This window comes from Myotis yumanensis, unplaced genomic scaffold (genome assembly GCF_028538775.1).
Source record: "Myotis yumanensis isolate MYYU_CA2020_CCGP unplaced genomic scaffold, mMyoYum1.0.hap1 SCAF_5, whole genome shotgun sequence".
Lineage (NCBI taxonomy): Eukaryota > Metazoa > Chordata > Mammalia > Chiroptera > Vespertilionidae > Myotis > Myotis yumanensis.
Genome location: NW_027223756.1, coordinates 91,258,353 through 91,276,086, shown reverse-complemented (window position 1 = coordinate 91,276,086; position 17,734 = coordinate 91,258,353). Strand labels below are relative to the sequence as shown.

General features: G+C 54.0%; 1 protein-coding gene across 3 annotated transcripts in view; it reads right to left on the bottom strand.

The window, feature by feature from the left end:
* Positions 1–677: 677 nt before the first annotated feature.
* Positions 678–17,734, bottom strand: part of SLC25A42 (solute carrier family 25 member 42) — a 53,883-nt gene continuing 36,826 nt past the window's right edge. For all 3 annotated transcript variants that reach the window (XM_070416497.1, XM_070416499.1, XM_070416498.1), the window contains exons 2-8: positions 10,029–10,140; positions 7,050–7,155; positions 5,551–5,576; positions 4,795–4,961; positions 4,392–4,508; positions 3,901–4,052; positions 678–2,749 (exon numbers count right to left, since the gene is read on the bottom strand). In XM_070416497.1, the coding sequence (XP_070272598.1) occupies positions 2,442–2,749; positions 3,901–4,052; positions 4,392–4,508; positions 4,795–4,961; positions 5,551–5,576; positions 7,050–7,155; positions 10,029–10,140 (988 nt within the window). In that variant the 3' untranslated portion in view covers positions 678–2,441. The remainder of the gene's footprint in view (positions 2,750–3,900; positions 4,053–4,391; positions 4,509–4,794; positions 4,962–5,550; positions 5,577–7,049; positions 7,156–10,028; positions 10,141–17,734) is intronic.

Below are 17,734 nucleotides of genomic sequence, written 5' to 3'. Positions count from 1 at the left end.
GAGAGCACTTTGTACCTGGAAGAGGTGACCCCACAGCTGGCTGGTCCCTCAGGGACACATCCTGAGATTCTCATCTGTGGGTGCAGGAGCCAAGGTGGCAGTCACAGCATTATTTCTCACCGCAAAAAGCTGGCCCAGGAATGACTAAATAGATGGGGCTAAGTAGTAAATAAGTAAATACCATGTTGCTCACCACCTACACACAAGGCTCCCACTTCCTGCCCCTGGTGGGTATGCCCTGAATGCCATGGCCACTGAGACGGACCTCTGGTGCCCTCACCTCCTGCAGTTGAAGATGGCAACATTGAATCCAAGGCTTCATCCAGCTGTGGCCCGGAGCCCCCAGCACACACATGACAAAGACAGAAACCTCAGGGTTTCTCTGGGGCCCACTTGCTGAGCAGGACACGGCCCATCCTGACTGATGTCTGGAAGGACACCCCTATTACACAAATGGGAATGGGATGCCCCTGCAGAGGAGCTGGGAGACCCTACTTGGTAAACCCTTTCATGCAGTTTGCGTTTTCTAGAAAACCATAGTATGAAATGACAATAAAAAAATTACGTTTTTAAAAAGTTTTATTCATGACTTTATTTAAAAATTTATCAAAATAACCCTATTTTTGGTTCACGGTGGGTGGGGGTCAGAGCCTAAGAAAAGAGACATGGGCAGGAGGAAAAGTCAATTTAATTTTTATTAAATATACTCTCTTGGCACAAATCTTTAAAATATATAAACATTATATATTAACAAAGTCTCTTCATGGCATCAAAATAACTCCAGACCAGGACAGGCAGCCAGTGGGGAGGGTGTGACCGCGGAGGGCGCCAGCCCAGCTGTGAGTGGGGTTGGGGGAGTGGGTATGGGGCTGCCGAGGCCCTCGGGGCTGGGAGCGACCTTGGGGAGGCACACGGGCCAGTAGGACCTGGAGGACCCTCCTGCTCCTGCCCAGCCTGCAGCTCAAAGTAGGGTGCTGCCCAACCAGCCACCTGGTCTCACCCACCGGGGGTGGCCCCCCAGTCCCTGATGCTCTCTGGCCTGGGGCCCTTGAGCCCCATCCTGTCTCCCTGTGAGGGATGCCCCTGCCTCTCCTGAGTGCTGGGCAAGGCCGGGAGAGGAGGTGAAACACCCAACAGGACGGCGATCACAGGCTGCTTGGGTTCCTGGGACAAGAGTCTGGGAATGATACTGGGGCTGGCCAGCGGACACATGCAAGGAAGGGCACACCACGGCCCAAGGCAAGAACAGACATAGGACAGAGTGAAAGTAAGAAATGAAAGGCATGACTGGAAATCAGATCATTTCACATGATGGGGCTGGAACCAGGTCGGGCCGGTTAGGGTGTACTGTGGCTAGACCCAAGGCCAAATTTTAAAACCAAAAAGTCAAAAACCTTCAAATGTCATTAGGAAATGGGTGTTTCTGAGTCCTTGTGATACCCAGAGGGGCGGGAACTTCTCTCTTGAGACCGGCTCCCTGGGGGTGCCCTGTGGTAACTAACGCCTCTGAGCTGCCCACCCCAAGCCACACGCTGTCACGGCTCCCATCTGGGGAAGATCGAGGCTACCACCCACCTCCATGCACCCGTTCATGGGAACCAGACAACCCTGTAGGCCTTAAATTGCCCCATGTCCACGCCAAGCGCCCACTCAGGCGGGGAGTCAGGGATGTGCCAGATGCTATAGAAGCCTCTGCGCCTGTGGGTAGAAGGTCAGGGCCCAAGGCTCCGCCTCCATGAGTGCAGCTGTGGGGTGGGCAGCAGAGGGTAAGACTGGCTCCAGGCCCACCCTGGCATGAAGTCAGGATCAGGGTCACTTGGAGAAGGGTGTTCACCAGCAGAAGGCTCTGGGGACTGAGGAGTCATGTCACCTGGTAAGTGAAGGCAGGAGGGGGTGGGGCAGGGCGGTCAAGAGGCTGCATTTGCAGCCGCAGCTGAGCAGGAGACTGGTCCCATGTGAAGAGGCCAGGCCAGGCCTCTCCCACACTCCCGGGCTACTGCACCCTGAGCACTGAGCACGGCCGGGGCCAATAAGGGGCAGGCGGAGTCTGGCTCTGAGCCTAGGAGGGACAGAGTCACTAGAACCAGGAGCGTGTCCAAGGGCACAGAGCACCAGGAGGTGGCGCTGGTCACTCCTGTGTCAGGGCGTTTGGGGGAGGGGCACTTCCGGGAGCGGGGCCAGCTCCAGGGGGGAGGGAAGAGGAGAGGCTGCAGGCTCCTGGCCCCAACACTGCACTTCAAAGGCCTCTGGCGTTCCTCGCGCATCCATGGGCACTGGGCCCCGGCCCCTTGGCCTGCCGGCTCGTTCCACAAGGCATTCCCACGAGGCTCTGGGGCAGAGCCAAGCGCCCCCTCACTCCCCAGGCTCCAAAATATTAGGGGTCAGCGGTCCTCCGCGTGCTGGAGCTTGGCTCCCTGTCCTGAGCGGCCAAGTGCGGGCTCCTAGGTCTGCAGGCGCCGCAGCAGAATCTGCATGAGGTCGAAGGTGGTGAAGCTGATGCCCACGGCGATGGGGCCCTTGAGCCAGTTCATGCTCAGGCCCTTGTAGAGGCCACGCACCACGCCCTCCTCCCGCACGATGGTACTCAGTGTGCAGGCGATGGAGGTGCGTGGGTGGCCTGTGATGCCAGCCGTCTGCATGCGCCTCCGCACCACGTCCAGCGGGTACGAGGCTGACTGCCCGATGAGGCCGGCGCAGGCGCCGAAGATCATGCGCTCGAAGGGGTGGGGCTGCCGGTGGCCGCTGTACTCTGCGGGGAGGGCCAGGAGGGGCTGTGAGGGCGCCACCGGCACCCACAAACACCCGCACAGTGTCGTCCCTGTGCTTCAGGACCTGACGGGGGTCCCCGGCGCCTTCCCACCCTCACCTCCTGGTCTGTCTTTTATTGAGAAATAAAAGTTTTGTTTTTTTTTTAAGACAGAAAAGCACATGATTCCAAAGACCCAGAATGAGCTCCTAGAAAATCACTCGTCTTCCCTCCAGTAAAGACATCAATGTTTCCCTGACTCTTGCCCCCACCCCCCATCCCTTCCCCAGCCCCTCCCAGCCCCTCCTGCGCAGGGGCCTGAGAGCAAGCAGAACTGTGAACACCCAGCACTGCCTCCTGGGTCCAAAGGGACCGAGGATGTGCAACCCATCAACAGGGGTTCTCCAAACACGCACCGTAGATTTATAACTAGGAATTAAAAATGGGAGACACCACTGTTCACTCACCACATTAGGAAAACATTAAGTAAACTGACACCACCACTTGGGGTGAATGTGGGGCCAGGGCCCCAGGCAAGTGCTGCATAAAACTGAAAACAGGGTCTTGCACCCCCCGCCCCCCAAGGCGGCATTCCTGGATGTCCACTGATCACAGAAAATCTGCCAACAGCCTCAATGCCCCTCCCCTTACTTAGATGACTCAATACCGGCTCAGCAAGAGCTGCCCTACCCAGAGGTGTGGAAAGTGACTCAACTCTTTACCTTTTATAACCAGGAAACCAGATGAGGGATTGTTCCTGCCACATATCAAGTGCACAAGTATTCCCAACCACGGAGAGGAAGCCGCCGGCACTTGGGGTGGGGGGTGGTTGTTACAATGTTCCCTATACTTTCCAAGTTTCTCAAAGTTAAACACAAGAAGGCACTCCTCCATCTGGCTACTCATAGGCTTTGTGCAGGTGCCTGTGTTGCACAAGTGGCCACTAACACCCTGGACAACACACTGAACTTCACAAGGTTGCTCTAAAAATTGGGCATTAAAGGTCGTAAGTCTGTGTTCCTCACACGGTTCCTGACATCATGTGTCTTCTCTTGATTCGGACCCTGACCCCCCAGCCTGCCTGACCCTGGGGGTCCTAGTGCCTGGCCTCCAGGTCTAAGTGACCCATGGGTGCTGCCCCACCCCCTCCTCACCTCTGTGCAGGCTCTTGAGGGTCTCATATGTGAAGAAGCTCAGCCCAGCATAGGGGATGACCCCCAGCACAGTGGGCGCGAAGCCATGGTAGAGGGTCTTCAGCCCCTCTTCCCGGGAGATGCGGATGAAAACGTGAAAGATGTTGCTGTACCTGCCAGGACAGAGGACCGTAGGGTGGGCTATGGACTCAGCCCTTGTCTAGTGTTCCCGTGTTTTTAATGTGTCTGTGACCAATTAAAAACGAAGACTCAAGTTTCATGGAAGCAGAACTGACCCCCAGGCTTAGAGAACCTTCTGGAAGTTGCAGAATGGCCTGCCCTGTGGTACCAGGCAGGGTCCATGTGGTGGGTGTTGACACTATAGCTTCCTCTGTGGGCTGGACACAGAGGCCCAGACCCAAACCCAAGGATATGACGAACGGATTCAACTTGGGAGCCCCATTGGACACAGAGATCCTGGTACTGGTGAAGGTCACCGTGGTAGGACTCACATTTCCTTTGGGGTCACGGCCATGCGGGCTCGGACCAGGTCCAGGGGGTAGGTAAGTGAAGCAGCTGTGGTTCCAGCGAGTGCCCCTGCGAGGAGGCGCGGCCAAGGGGGCAGGGCTCTGAAAGGGGGGAAGGGGGAGGAGAGATGGTGAGACCCCAAGGACCAAAGGAGGGGGGCCAAGCCCAAGGCCCACAGCTCTCAGTGTGGAGCAACCAAGGACAGGGGGGAGGGGGGGATTAGCTGAGCTGGTGGAGTCTCTTGGTGGTCGATTCAATCAATGAATGGTAGGGCCCTTCCCTTGCGGCCCTCCTGGGACCCGGGTTCTAACATGGTGACCATGTAAAAGAGGATAGAAGAGCAGGGGACAGGAGGGTGGAGAGGGTTAGGAGGGGTGGGGGCCTCACTCTCCACGGAAGCCGTAGTAGCGGCCCAAGACCCGCTTGTACTCCTCGTGTGCGCTGAACTGGATGGCAGCGTAGGGCACCACACGCACCATGGTGGCCGAGTTCCCGCGCCAAAGGCTGAAGAAGCCCTCGTTGAGGTAGGTGAAGTAGAGCAGCCGGAAGGCTTCCTAGAGGGGGGGCAAGGTCAACACCTACGCCTGTCCTTCCCTCTCCCTGCTCCGTGAACACCTTGCTTTACTCTGTCCAGCCCTGTGCCTGGGGGCCCCATCTTACCCACTACACTCTCTGGCCACACAGCCCTCGGCCCTGGGAACTGTAACATGAGAGGGGAACACCAGGTTTGCAAAGCAGGCTCAGAGCCCACACAGGGTGTTTTGTTGATGTTTGTCTGGTAGTCTAGCTTTTAAAAATATTTTTTTCTTTATTAAGTAACACCTGCTCTGCGTTTAAAAATAAATGTGAAAACATGGGTTTAAAACATCAAGTCGCCTCACCACCGGTCCTGGGATAGGCACTCTCCTGTCAGTTCCCAGTGGGCTTCATCCAGGCAGTGCTCAGGGTGCCAGGACAAGTGGTCCCACCCCCGGCAGGGGAGGCCTTGGTCACCCGGGCTCCCGGGAACCAGCCTGGGGGGGGACCAAAGGGGAAAAGCATCTCCCCACTTCCCCCACCCCCCAGCCTCCATAGCCTCCTGCCAGCCCAGCAGGGCAGCTGGTGACAGTCCCAGAGCCTGGAGTTGGTGACCTAGTGGCTCACCTTTGCAGAAAATCTTTTTGAAGATACTGGGGGGAAAGAACAACACAAACAGACCGTTAGATGCGAAGGAGAGGACCCCCCCCCAAGTCTGCATAACCCCCTACTGCAGGAAACTGGTCTAAGCTGGGAAATGACAGCAGCCCCTGAGAATGTTCCCTACCCCCAAAAGGGCTGAGGGGGTAGAGTCCTGAGCAGGATCACTCTCCTCCCAGGAACCTCCTCATCCCCTGAACCCGGCCACTCTGCACGCCAACCTGTCCCCGGAAGGGGGATGAACTGCCCAGGAGTCTGTGGAGGACATGCCTCTGGAGGGTTGACAGCACCCCCACCCAACCAAACTCCTTTCAGGAAGGTGTCACAGTCCTTAGCCACGTGGGCATCAGTCCAGGGATCCAACTCCCCCAGGACAAGGCCAGGGAGGTCTGTCTGGGGTCTGCCCTCTCTTCTCAGTGGCCCCTAACCTGCCTCTCTTATCCTCCCGAGCTCCCTGGCTCACTCCCCTGCTCCTTGGTGTCCTGTCACCAAGGGCTGGAGCCACAGTGGCCACAGGATACAGAAACAGTCATGAGGGGTCTGGTCTTGTAGTCTCCCGCCCCTCACTTCCGGAGCCTCCACTTTGTCTCCAACACACCCCTGCACTCTTGTCTGCGTGGACGTGTGCACACGTACTGCCTTCAGAGTTACAGCAGCTCCCTGCAGGGCGCCACACTTCAAGTCTGCCAGGTAAAAATGCAGCTGACACGGAGGAAGGAACACAGGGGAGCTCAGCCTCATGCCTGCTCTTTCCACAGCCTCTGGGGAGGCGGTTGATGTTATCATCCTTGTTGTCTCAGTAAGGAAACTGAGGCACAGAGAGGCTAGAGTACCAGCTCAAGGAACTGGGGAGGGCTTCTCTTTCAAAACAGCCGAAGGACGGGGTCTCAGGTTGTGACCGTGCTCCTGCCTGGTGCCGAGCAGGCACTGGCCACTGTACAGGATGGAAAGGCCTCATCTTCAGGGGACCCTGAGCCTGTTTAACCCTAAGGAGAGAGAGATGGTTTCTTGAACTGTGTTCCCCAAAAAGACCTGTGACAGACCTTACAGAAATGGGGCCTCTGCAGATGTCATTAAATTAAACCGAGGTTGTACTGGAGTGGGGTCAGCCCTAACCTAATGATTGGTGTCCTCATAAGAGGAGGACACAGGCAAGAAGGGAAGGCAGAGATTGGAGTGATGCAGCCACAAGCCAAGGATGCTTGGAGCCCCCAGAGCTGGAAAAGGCAGGGAGGCTCCTCTCCCGGAGCCTCCAGAAGGAACCAACCCTGCCAGCACCTTAGGTTCAGACTTCTGGCCTTGGAAATGTGAGGGAATAAATTCCGGTTCTAAGCTGCCTGGTTTGTGATACTGTGTGTTGGTCGCCCCAGGATACCACCTCACAGTGCAGTTTGGGGGGCTGTGAAGAGGGTGCCTGCCTGGCAGCATCTCTATCACAGAGGGACAGACAGACAGACAGCTTTTACCTTGGAAAATGATTTTGGTTCGGTCCAAGGGAGCTACTGCCGTTTTGGCAAGAGCGCCAGCCAGGGCCCCAGAAAAGAGGGAGCTGAGAACTTGCCTGTGATCGCTCTGCAAGAAACACATGAAAACACATCTGTTTTCAGAGACGGGGGAGAGGCCTGCTCCCCTGGGGGAGGCACCAAGATCACCTTTCCTCACCCTCCATCACTCCCCTGCCCTGGCCCAGGGCGGAGAGATGCACAGCAGCGTGAGTGTCCTGGCCCTCATGGGCCCTGGACAAGCAGTGGTGGGCCCAGGGCCTCAGAGCCTTCACAGGATACGGTGAAAAACCTCCCAGGGGCCAGGCACCATCCATGAGAGGCGATGCTCTGTCCGGGCCACAGTGGGACTGACTCCAAACATAAGTCACCCCTGACCCACCTTGCAAGCCTTGGTTCTGTCCACCCATGTGCGCCGGGCTCTTGCACTGCAGTGTTTCAGGGCAAAGTCATGAGGGCCCTTGTGGTGGTGGTGGGGGGGGGGGGGGGCACAGGCAGGGAGTGCTGGGCAAGAGGACCCTGCCTGTGTCAGTGTGTCCCCTTTCTACATCTTTCTGTCAGGACTTCAGGGACTGGTGTCTTCAGCCAAGGCAAGGGAGATGGGGATGGTGGCTGGCCTGCATTTCGAGCTCCCATGGCAGCCTTGGGCCAGCACTTTCCCCGTCTTCTGGAGGCTCTCCAAGTCCTCCTTGTACAGCCTCTCTCCCTCCTTCCTTCCCTTCCATGTCCTTCCGGGTCCTGAGCCGTCTCACGGGGTTGGAGTCTATATTCCTCCACCTGACTCTCACAAGCAACTGCGGTGAGGACTCTGCAATGTTCTGGACTGGAGGTGCCCTCACCTTTCCTTCATCAGCAGTGAGCAAGAATGGCAAGGATCAGGTCGTTCAGTGACCCCAGGAACCCATGAAGTCCCATAAAGACAAGGTGCCCTGAGGGGTCTGGGGACATGCCGTGCAGAGTGGGGGTATATATGAGCCCCACCAGCCCCCTCAGGGCCACCCCCCAAGCTCTACGGAGAGAGCAAGACATGAACTAAATCTTCAGACAAAGGTGCACAGTCGCCAATCCAGGTGGGGGCCCACAGAGAGGCTGGCTTTTGCCCAAAGAGACATGGAGAAGCACAGAGGTGGACAGGCCATTTTCACTGTGACCAGAGAAGAGGTGGCTCCTGCAGTAATCACGATGGAGTGGCAGAGGCTGAGACCAGAGAGGGTGCAACAGGGGAGACTGTGAGGGCATTGGGGGGTAAAACTGGCAGCCTAGGTCTGAGTGGATATGGTGGAGCTCAGGGCAACCCCTCACCAAGTCTGCTCAGCTCAGCGGTGGCCCAGGGGTGAAGGGCCTGGCCCTGGGTCTGTCCACACTTCTGGCCTGATTCTGGACTCTGTCCTGACTGCAGTGACCAGAGGATGGCCTCTCTGGTCTCTCCTTCCTCATCTCTGACAAGCTGAGTGCTATTTCCTGGTCCCACTCCCAGATCCTCTTCTGTGGGTCCCAGGTGCTCCCAGGGGCTGTGTGCCCTGCAACCTGGCCCCCAGCCCTGTATGGCCCCAGCTCCTTTCCCTTAACGCCCTGGCACCCCCTCCACCTGCCTAGAGAAGTGGTTTTCCTCCTGTGTTTCTGAGGCAGAACTTCACCAGAGGGTTCCGTCTGCTCCTGATTCACACAGGCCTGTCACTGGGACCCCTGCCTTTTCTGGATCACACAGCAAGGTTCTGGTTGTCTGGTCCTGCTGGCTTTGAGAGGTATGGATGTCAGATGCTAGAAGGTTCAGGGTACTCCTAGCAGCAGCTCCCTGCCTCAGTTTCCTCTCTGTGAACCAATGAGCAATTGCTCACCCCGCTGTGAGCCAAGGGAACACCCCACAACAGCTTATGTGCCTGTCGGCACTGAAGGCGAAGCCGATGTGTCCTTTGTGCCTCCTTCTGCAGGTCACTTCCTGTGCTATCTGCGGTTCTTACAATTCCAAGGCCAGTTATGTGCGTCTGGAACACATGTCCTTAAGCCCTGCTCTCGGGGGGGCTCCCGATGCTCTCTAAGTCCACTTCCTGGCTCAGCAGATGCTGCCAGTGCTCTTACTGACCGCAGCAGCTTATTTTTTGAAGAGCTCAGCACAGGCATCAAGTGGTCCATGTGTCCTTGTCCATTGTATGGAGGGATCCTGCAATCCGGCCGAGAACGTGGGTCATCACAGATCCAAACAGCCGTGAGCACTGCGAGAAGACTCTGGGCTTCTTAACCACAGGGTAAGCTCCCACATCGGGCCGGCCAAGTGGACCAAGGCTGATGTCACATGTGTGGCCGGCACAGAAGAAGATGGGCACTGGGGATCCAGACATGTGATGGGAACAGACAGGCCTTTTGCTGGGATCCAACCAGCAAGTAGAGGGGCTGAGTCTGCCTCGTGCTCTGCTGGGAAGTTCACTAAACTGGGAGGGACACACGTGCCTGCTGTAGGCGTACCCTCGATGCTCCACATGGTAGGGTGATGGCGGCCCGACACACTGGCCCACAAACCAGTCCTCCCACCTGCCTGGCGCTCCGCAGGGCCACCTGGAATTTGGGAAAGGTCTGGAGGGTTGGGAGGATGACCACCTCAGCCTTTGAGACCTGCCCGAAGAGTGCCCGGAGAGCTAGGATAGGCCGCGAGGGCCCTTCCTCACAAAAGAGCCGGAGTTTGCTGATTCTTTTGTGTTTGCAAATCTGAGAGAGAAAAGGGGCTCCAGGATAACTTGTGACATTCCAGCCAAAGGTTTGGGTAAAGTTTTGGCTCTTGCCAAGTAATTGGGGGCTGGATTCACATCACAAATGGGGCAGCCAGCATCTCCCCCACCCACGGTTTCACACTGATGCAGCCCCACACCACTGTGTGTAGGGGATGATCTGTGATGGGGGCACACCCACAGGAGAGGGACCCATGAGAGCACGAGGCCAGGTACTTGCCTTTGAAGGGACGGATGAGGGCAGGACGGTGTCGGCATCCTCACGCAGTCGCACCACGCCTTCCTTCACACCATTACCCATTCCAGGCTGCTGGGGACAGTGGAGACCGGTCCTGAGGAACAAGAGGGGGCATGAAACCCGATGAGAAAGGCCTCCGCCACCTGCCTCGTGCCCCATTCACTTGAAGCAAGAACTGTCTGAGTGTGATTTCCTAACCTGGCGTCAGTCTCCCTGCAGGGAAAGAATGCCAGTCCCCTCCGCTGATGGCTAATCATTTACAAAGTCTTTGATTTGATTGTCACAAACAGGCCTCTCAGTCATCTGCCTTTTTAGCCTGTACCAACTGGGCAGATGGGCTCAGAAAAGGTAAGCCACCCCACTGATGTCACATAGCAGGGGGCGGGGCATGGTAGGCTGTGAGGCAGAGAGGTGGGGGGGCCCTGTCTGCCCCGAGCCAAATGCCCACTGGGCTCAAGACAGCTTGGACCTGAGTCTCTGACCAAAGAAACAATTTTAGAAAATTAATCGCCCTAGCCAGTTTGACTCAGTGGATAGAGCGTCAACCTGCAGACTGAAGGGTCCCAGGTTCGATTCTGGTCAAGGGCACATGCCCGGGTTGCGGGTTCGATCCCCAGTGGGGGACATGCAGGAGGCAGCCAATCAATGGTTCTCTGTCATCATTGATGTTTCTCTCTTTCTCCCTCTCCCTTTCTCTCTGAAATCAATAAAAATAATTTTAAAAAGAAAATAAAATTAATCTTTTAATTTAATTTAAAGATTGTGTGGCTGCATCCTCTTCTTGGCCGAGTTTATAGCAAAGGGCCCTAGTACTTGAGGATTTCTCACAGGAAACCCGCATTTACACTCTGGGGGTAAGTGCACGCAAAGCTCAGCATAGTGCAGTGAGGGGACCCCAAGGAAGAAAAGGAAAGACAGGTGTCACCGAGATGCCACTGTGCACCAGTGCCCTTTGAGGTCTTGGTTCCCATGCTTTAGAATTATCCAATAAAGAAGGAGCATTTGAGAGCTTGCTCTCCAGTATATGTCATCAGCTTGGCTCAAATAAACTCAAAAACATTCTCTGCAGGTTTGGATGTTATGTTGACACCTCTATGGGAGCAATGATGGAAAAACAATAAAAAATTATCTAATAAATCAATACACCTTCCTGTAAAATGCTGCAAAGGGTGCAGATGTGCCCTGAGCAGGCTGTGAAAGCCACATCAGTGCCAGTGTGGAAGGTTCTAGAAAGCAAAGTGGGATTCCACTCCATTGGCCCTCTGCCGCTGTTTCCTACTCAAAACAGGCCTGGCTCTGGAAGAACGGCAGCTTCCAGGGCAGAGCAGGAAACAGGGATGAGACGAGAGTACCCTGAGGTGCCAAGGAGAAACCCAAACCGAGGGGGTGTGATTATACCAGTTCTCAAAACTGTCAAGGTCATCAAACCCAGAAAGTCTGAGAAACTGTCTCAGCCCAGAGGAGCCTACAACACACTAGTGATGACTAAATGTTATATGAGATCCTGGGACAGAAAAAGGACATGGGGGGGTGGGAGGGGACGGGGAGAAGAAATCTGAATAAATTATGGACTTTAGTTAATAATAATGTATCAGTGTTTTGGAAACAACAACAACAAAACCACCCCCAAATAGAGCCACTTTAAATTGGAGCCAGAGTTGCCATCCCAGAGGAATTGCCTTGTGTATCTTGTCCCTCAAACCTTTAGAATGTAAAACAGCAAAATAACCTTTGGACTGGGCCTCAAGAACATTGTGTCCCAGACAACTGTTTGCAAGGATAACAAGAAAGCCAAGGGGACTAAAAATTAAAAACATTGTTTAGGCCCTGGCCATCTTTAAGCTCAGTGGTTAGAGCACCAGCCTGCAGAATGAAGGGTTGCAGGTTTGATTCCCAGTCAAGGGCACATACCTCAGTTGCAGGTTTGGTCCCTAGACCCTGTCAGGGCACATTTGGGAGGCAACCAATCAATGTGTTCCTCTTGTGTTGATGTTTCTTTCTCTCTTTTTACTAGTAAGCCCCCCAACTCCTTCCTCCCTTTCACTCATTCTAAAATTCAATGGCAAAAAATATCCTCAGGTGAGGATTAAAAAAACATTGTTTAGAATGTGTCAGTCACTATGTTAGCTTATCCGCACCAATAGAAATGCCTTTTTTCTATTGATGTAATTGTTCCTCTTCCTTTTATAATAAACTAGAGGCCCGGTGCACAAAATTTGTGCGCTGCAGGGGCAGGGGGGTTTCCTCAGCCCAGCCTGCGCCCTCTCCCAGTCTAGGACCCCTCAGGGGATGTCCGACTTCCGGAGCGGGCCTAAGCCAGCAGTCGGACATCCCCCTCACAGTCTGGGACCCCTCACTCCTTACTGCCCACCTGCTTGCTGCTCCTTAGTGCTGCCACAGAGGCGGGAGAGGCTCCCGCCACCACCGCTGCGCTTGCCAGTCATGAGCCTGGCTTCTGGCTGAGCGGCACTCCCCCTGTGGGAGTGCACTGACCGCCAGGGGGCAGCTCCTGCATTGAGTGTCTGCCCCCTGGTGGTCAGTGCGCATCATAGCAGTCGTTCTGGTCGTTGCACCGTAATAGTCACTTAGGCTTTTATTACATAGACTAGGGACCCAGTGCACAAATTTGTGCACCTTGAAGGGAACTGTGGGCCGGGAGTCTGTGGTGGGTATAGGGGTGGATCTCTGCCCATCCTCTGCACCTCCACCTGGCCCCTCCCGCTGCGGGCCCCGGTCCCGTCAGCCCCGCTCCTGCTGCTGCTCCCACGCACTGACGGTGCAGGCCCCACTCGCACCCACTGATGGCACGGAGCAATTGGGGCCGGTGCCAGCAGCGGGTGCAAGCGGGGGGCCAGTGCCATCAGCAGGTGCAAGCGGCAGCTGCTGCCCCAATTGCCCCTCAGGAGCAGGGGGAGGTGGAGAAGCCCTCAGGGGTGATCAGGGCCAGCAGCCGCTGCTCGCACCCGCTGACAGCACTGAGCAATAGGGACTGGTGCCAGGCGCCAGCAGCAGGTGAGCAGTGGTTCCAGCTGCAGGTGCAAGCAGGGCCGGCGCCGGCAGTGGGCACGAGAGGGGCTGTCGTTGGCAGCAGGTGTGAGAGGCAGCTGCTGGCCCTGATCGATTGATCGATCGCCCCTCAGGAGTAGGGGGAGGTGGAGAAGCCTTCAGGGATGATCGGGGCCAGCAGCCACCACTCACACCCGCTGATGGTGCTGAGCGATTAGGGCTGGTGCTGGGCACCAGCAGCGGGTGCGAGCAGGGCCGGCGTTGGCAGCAGGTGCAAGTGCCCAGGCAGGACCACAGCACGAGGGAGCAAAGAATTTTCAGTAACTACCAGAGGCTCACCCTGATGACAGTGACCAGTTCCCCGCCTTGGTCTGGCACCCCCGCTCACCTGCTCCACCATCCCACCACGGCCAACGCCTGCCATGTTTCGTGTGCATGCCCTGGTGGTCAGCGCACGTCATAGTGACTGGTTGTTCAGTTGTTCCGCTGTTCAGTCTATTTGCATGTTAAGGTTTTATATATATATAGATACCCATTGCCTTGTCTTCTAATTGGAACACTTTGGGTTTCTGCCTGAATCAGTGCTTCCCCAATAGTTGCTCCTTTTGATCTCAAATAAATGCTTGTTGCCACTCACCTTGGCTTTTATTTTTAGGTTAACAATTTGCTCATTAGTTGTGACAAATGTACCACACTAATGTCAGATGTTAAAATTGAAAAAACTGGGAGTGTGGAGTTTAGGGGCTGTGTTACCTTTGCAACTTTTCTGTAAGTCTGAAACTGTTCACCAACATAAACCAGGCCTTAGCAGTATTCCCAAGCCCATTGCTGGGGTGTCAGCCTGTGGGATGCACTGAGACTGCATTACCATCTCTAGAACCTGCAGCTGTGGCTCACACCTCCCCAACACTCTGGAGCCTGGGGATCACCCTTGTATCTGGGCGTGGACGGTGCTGCATCCTGTGAGCATGCTGAATGTGAGCGCATTCTGTAGAACCTTCTTGAGAAAAGATCCAGCCCTTTGTACACCTGCAGTGGGTGAGGTGCCCTCCCCCAAGTCCTGCTCAATGTTCCCCAGGAGACCTCAGTTTTGTAATAAATAGTTCCCTCAGGCAGGCAGGTGCTCACAGGTTCAGACCCGGGGCTGCTCGAGGAGCCCACTGGACCTTATGAGGGCCTGCCATGGTATCTCAATATAGACGGCTCAGACAGGGGCCTCAGTGTGGTAGAAACGATCAGAAACAAAATCACCACACAAACTGGTGTAGACCTATAAGAGCATGTCACTGCAGGTGACAGAGCATTGAGGCAGGTCACTGGGAAGGTACCTACAGGAAGCTGACTCCCAAAAGACCTATCTACTCGGAACCTGTGAATGTGACTTTATTTGGAAAAGGATCTTTGCAGATGTAATTTTATTTATTTAAATTTTTTTTATTGATTTCAGAGATGGTTTTAGAAACCATCAATGATGAGAGAGAATCATTGATCATCCTGGATTTAGAGTGGGCCCTAAATTCAAGACAAGTGATGTGTAAGAGACAGAGGGGAAAGGAGACACCGACAGGGAGAAGGCCCTGTGAAGACAGAGGCAGAGATTGGAGTGGTGCTCTCCTTAGCTGGGGCCACCAGAACTCCTAGAAGAGACATTACAATTTTATTGTCTATAGTCTCTCCCTCCTCTAGAGCAAGGGTAGGGAACCTTTTTTTTCTGCCAAGGGCCATTTAGGTATTTATAACATCATTTGTGGGCCATACAGAATTATCAACTTAAAAATTAGCCTGCTATATTTGGCCAAACATTTAATTCACTCCCCTCTAATGCTTCAGCAGGGCCAGACCAAAGGATTTCACGGGCCTTATAAGGCCCCAGGGCCAGATGTTCCCCACCTTAATTTCAAACTTCTGACCTCCCAAACTATGAGGATGTTTCTGAACCTTGTCTTAAAACACACAGTTTTGTGATTTGCTATGGCAGTCACCGGAAACTAAGCCAGGGCCCTTTTTAGGGAAGAACCTGGGGGGAGGGGGGCGGTGGTACACCAGGGCCCCACCACCCCAGCAGAACAAGTAGTTTCAGCCTGATAGCTACTTCCATCAGGGCTCCTGGGGCCCCTTGGCAGCTCCCCAGGATTGCAGGGTGAAGAGAACGTTCTTGCCCTGGGGGACTGTGGGGATGGGTGGGGGTTGTCTCAAGATTTTGTCCCTCAGGCCAAAGGCTAATTTCTCTAAGAAATAAAGACCTCTTTGCTCTTTCAAATTAGTTAAACAAACAAACACACGAACAAATAAATCCAAGACAAAACAAGGCCAAGAAACAGCCAGGTCACCAGAATGAAACAACTTAAAAATATGACAGGTGCCAAAACCGGTTTGGCTCAGTGGATAGAGCGTCGGCCTGCGGACTGAAAGGTCCCAGGTTCGATTCCGGTCAAGGGCATGTACCTTGGTTTCGGGCATATCCCCAGTAGGAGATGTGCAGGAGGCAGCTGATGGATGTTTCTCTCTCATCGATGTTTCTAACTCTCTATCTCTCTCCCTTCCTCTCTGTGAAAATCAGTAAAATATATTTTTAAAAAAATATGACAGGTGCCTGCCTGTGCTCATGATGGGGAGGTAGGTGTCACCCTCAGTGAGGGGCTCTTTGCATGCATGGGGCAATAATGCAACTGTGCAACAAGGTGGGGGGGGGTGTAAGGAGAGAGGCTGAGGGTGGCTCCTCTGCCCTGGAATGTGTGCTGTGCCCCCAATATGTGAGCATGAAGACTTGTGGGCCAGTAAGGCCACCGCCAGCTGCTGGTCCCAGTGAAGGGGAAGAAGGGGGCAGAGGGAATATGTGCCCTGTGTCCCCATGGGAGAGAGCCACCCAGCTTTTTACTGATGGGTGAGCCAACCTGGATCCAGGTGGGGCACTGCCCAGATGTGAAGAGCAGAAGCAGACTAGTTGTTCATAATGTGTTGTCAACAGTTATGGAGACTTTTGAACGCAGCAGGGGCCGAGGTAGGAGGGGATCAGACTTTTCCCCCCAATTTCAGTTGACATTACCATATTATATTAGTTTCACATATACAACATAGTGATTAGACATTTATATAACTTACGCAGTGATCCCCCTGAGAAGTCTAGTATCCATCTGACACCACACATGATTACAATAGTATTGTCTATAGCAGTGATGGTGAACCTATGACACGCGTGTCAGAGGTGACACGGGAACTCATTTTTTTGGTTGATTTTTCTTTGTTAAATGGCATTTAAATATATAAAATAAATATCAAAATATAAATCTTCGTTTTACTATGGTTGCAAATACCAAGAAATTTCTATATGTGACACGGCACCAGAGTTAAGTTAGGGTTTTTCAAAATGCTGACACGCCGAGCTCAAAAGGTTCGCCATCACTGGTCTATAGTCCCTATACTGTAGTTGTCATTCCCATGACTTTTTATTTTTATTTATTTGTTTTTACAGTGTAAAATCTTTATATTTAGAATTAGCCAGCTGGATTCAGTGTAGATGATCCTAATTTTGTTGGCAACAACCATAGCATCATCATAGTCAGGAGCCAGTCGAACATATGCCTTTTTCTCTCCATCCGGCCTGATCAGGGTGTTGACCTTCACACGTCAATATCAGAGCTTCTTCACAGAATGAACACAAGTACATTGCTGTCTTCTGTCTTCTCCGTGACTGGCTCAGCAGTGGGGGGGAAAGGCTGATGGCACAGTGGTCGAGCTTGCTTCTCCCGGTTGTGCTCTGCTGAGGATGTTTGGGCTGTTTTCAGAGCCGCAGTGTCCTCAGCTGCCAGAATGTGGGTGACGTGCTGATCATTTGTGTGGCTGTGGACACCTTTCCGCACTGCTTTCTTTGCTTCAAAGCCTTGGCTTTGGGAGGGGCAGGGGCTTCCTTTTTCACTTTCAGCGCCATCTTTGTAAAAAGGGTCCCCATGACTTTTTATTTTTATTAATTAATTAATTTATTTATTATTTTTAAAATATATTTTTATTGGTTTCAGAGAGCAAGGGAGAGGGAGAGAGATAGAAACAACAGTGATGAGAGAGAATCACTGATTGGTTGTCTCCTGCACGCCCCATACCGGGGATCAAGCCTACAACCTGGGCATGTGCCCTGACTGGGAATCAAACCATGAGCTCCTGGTTCATAGGTAGATGCTCAGTCACTGAGCCACGCCAGCTGGGCGCCCCGTGACTTTTTATAATTGTCAACTTGTACGCCTACTCACTCAGTAACAGAGGGAGGACACCAGCCATGTGTGGATTCCCCCCCGCCCCATACACAGCTCTCTTCTGTGGTCAAAGCCCCTCCTACTGCATTCAGGGACCCCCCCTCCATGCTCTCCACTGGCCCCCTCCCCCTAAGATGCCACATAATTATGAATTCATGTGCACCTACCCCAGGGAGGGCCCCCTCACAGAACTGTATCTCCTACTGCCCTGCACAGGATCCATGTTCAGAATAGTTACCAGGTCGCTTTTACTGCTGGTGTGGGGATGCCCCGGCCGGGTCTTCTCTGTATGTACCCAGCCCCCAGGTCGGGCCTCTACATCTATGCTCAAGAACATGGGCTCCTTGAGCGTCGTCCAGAGCTCATCATCAGCTAAATAGTGACCAACAGCCCACGTGGCCCAGGATGAGGCCTGGAGCACGGCGAGTGTCCTCA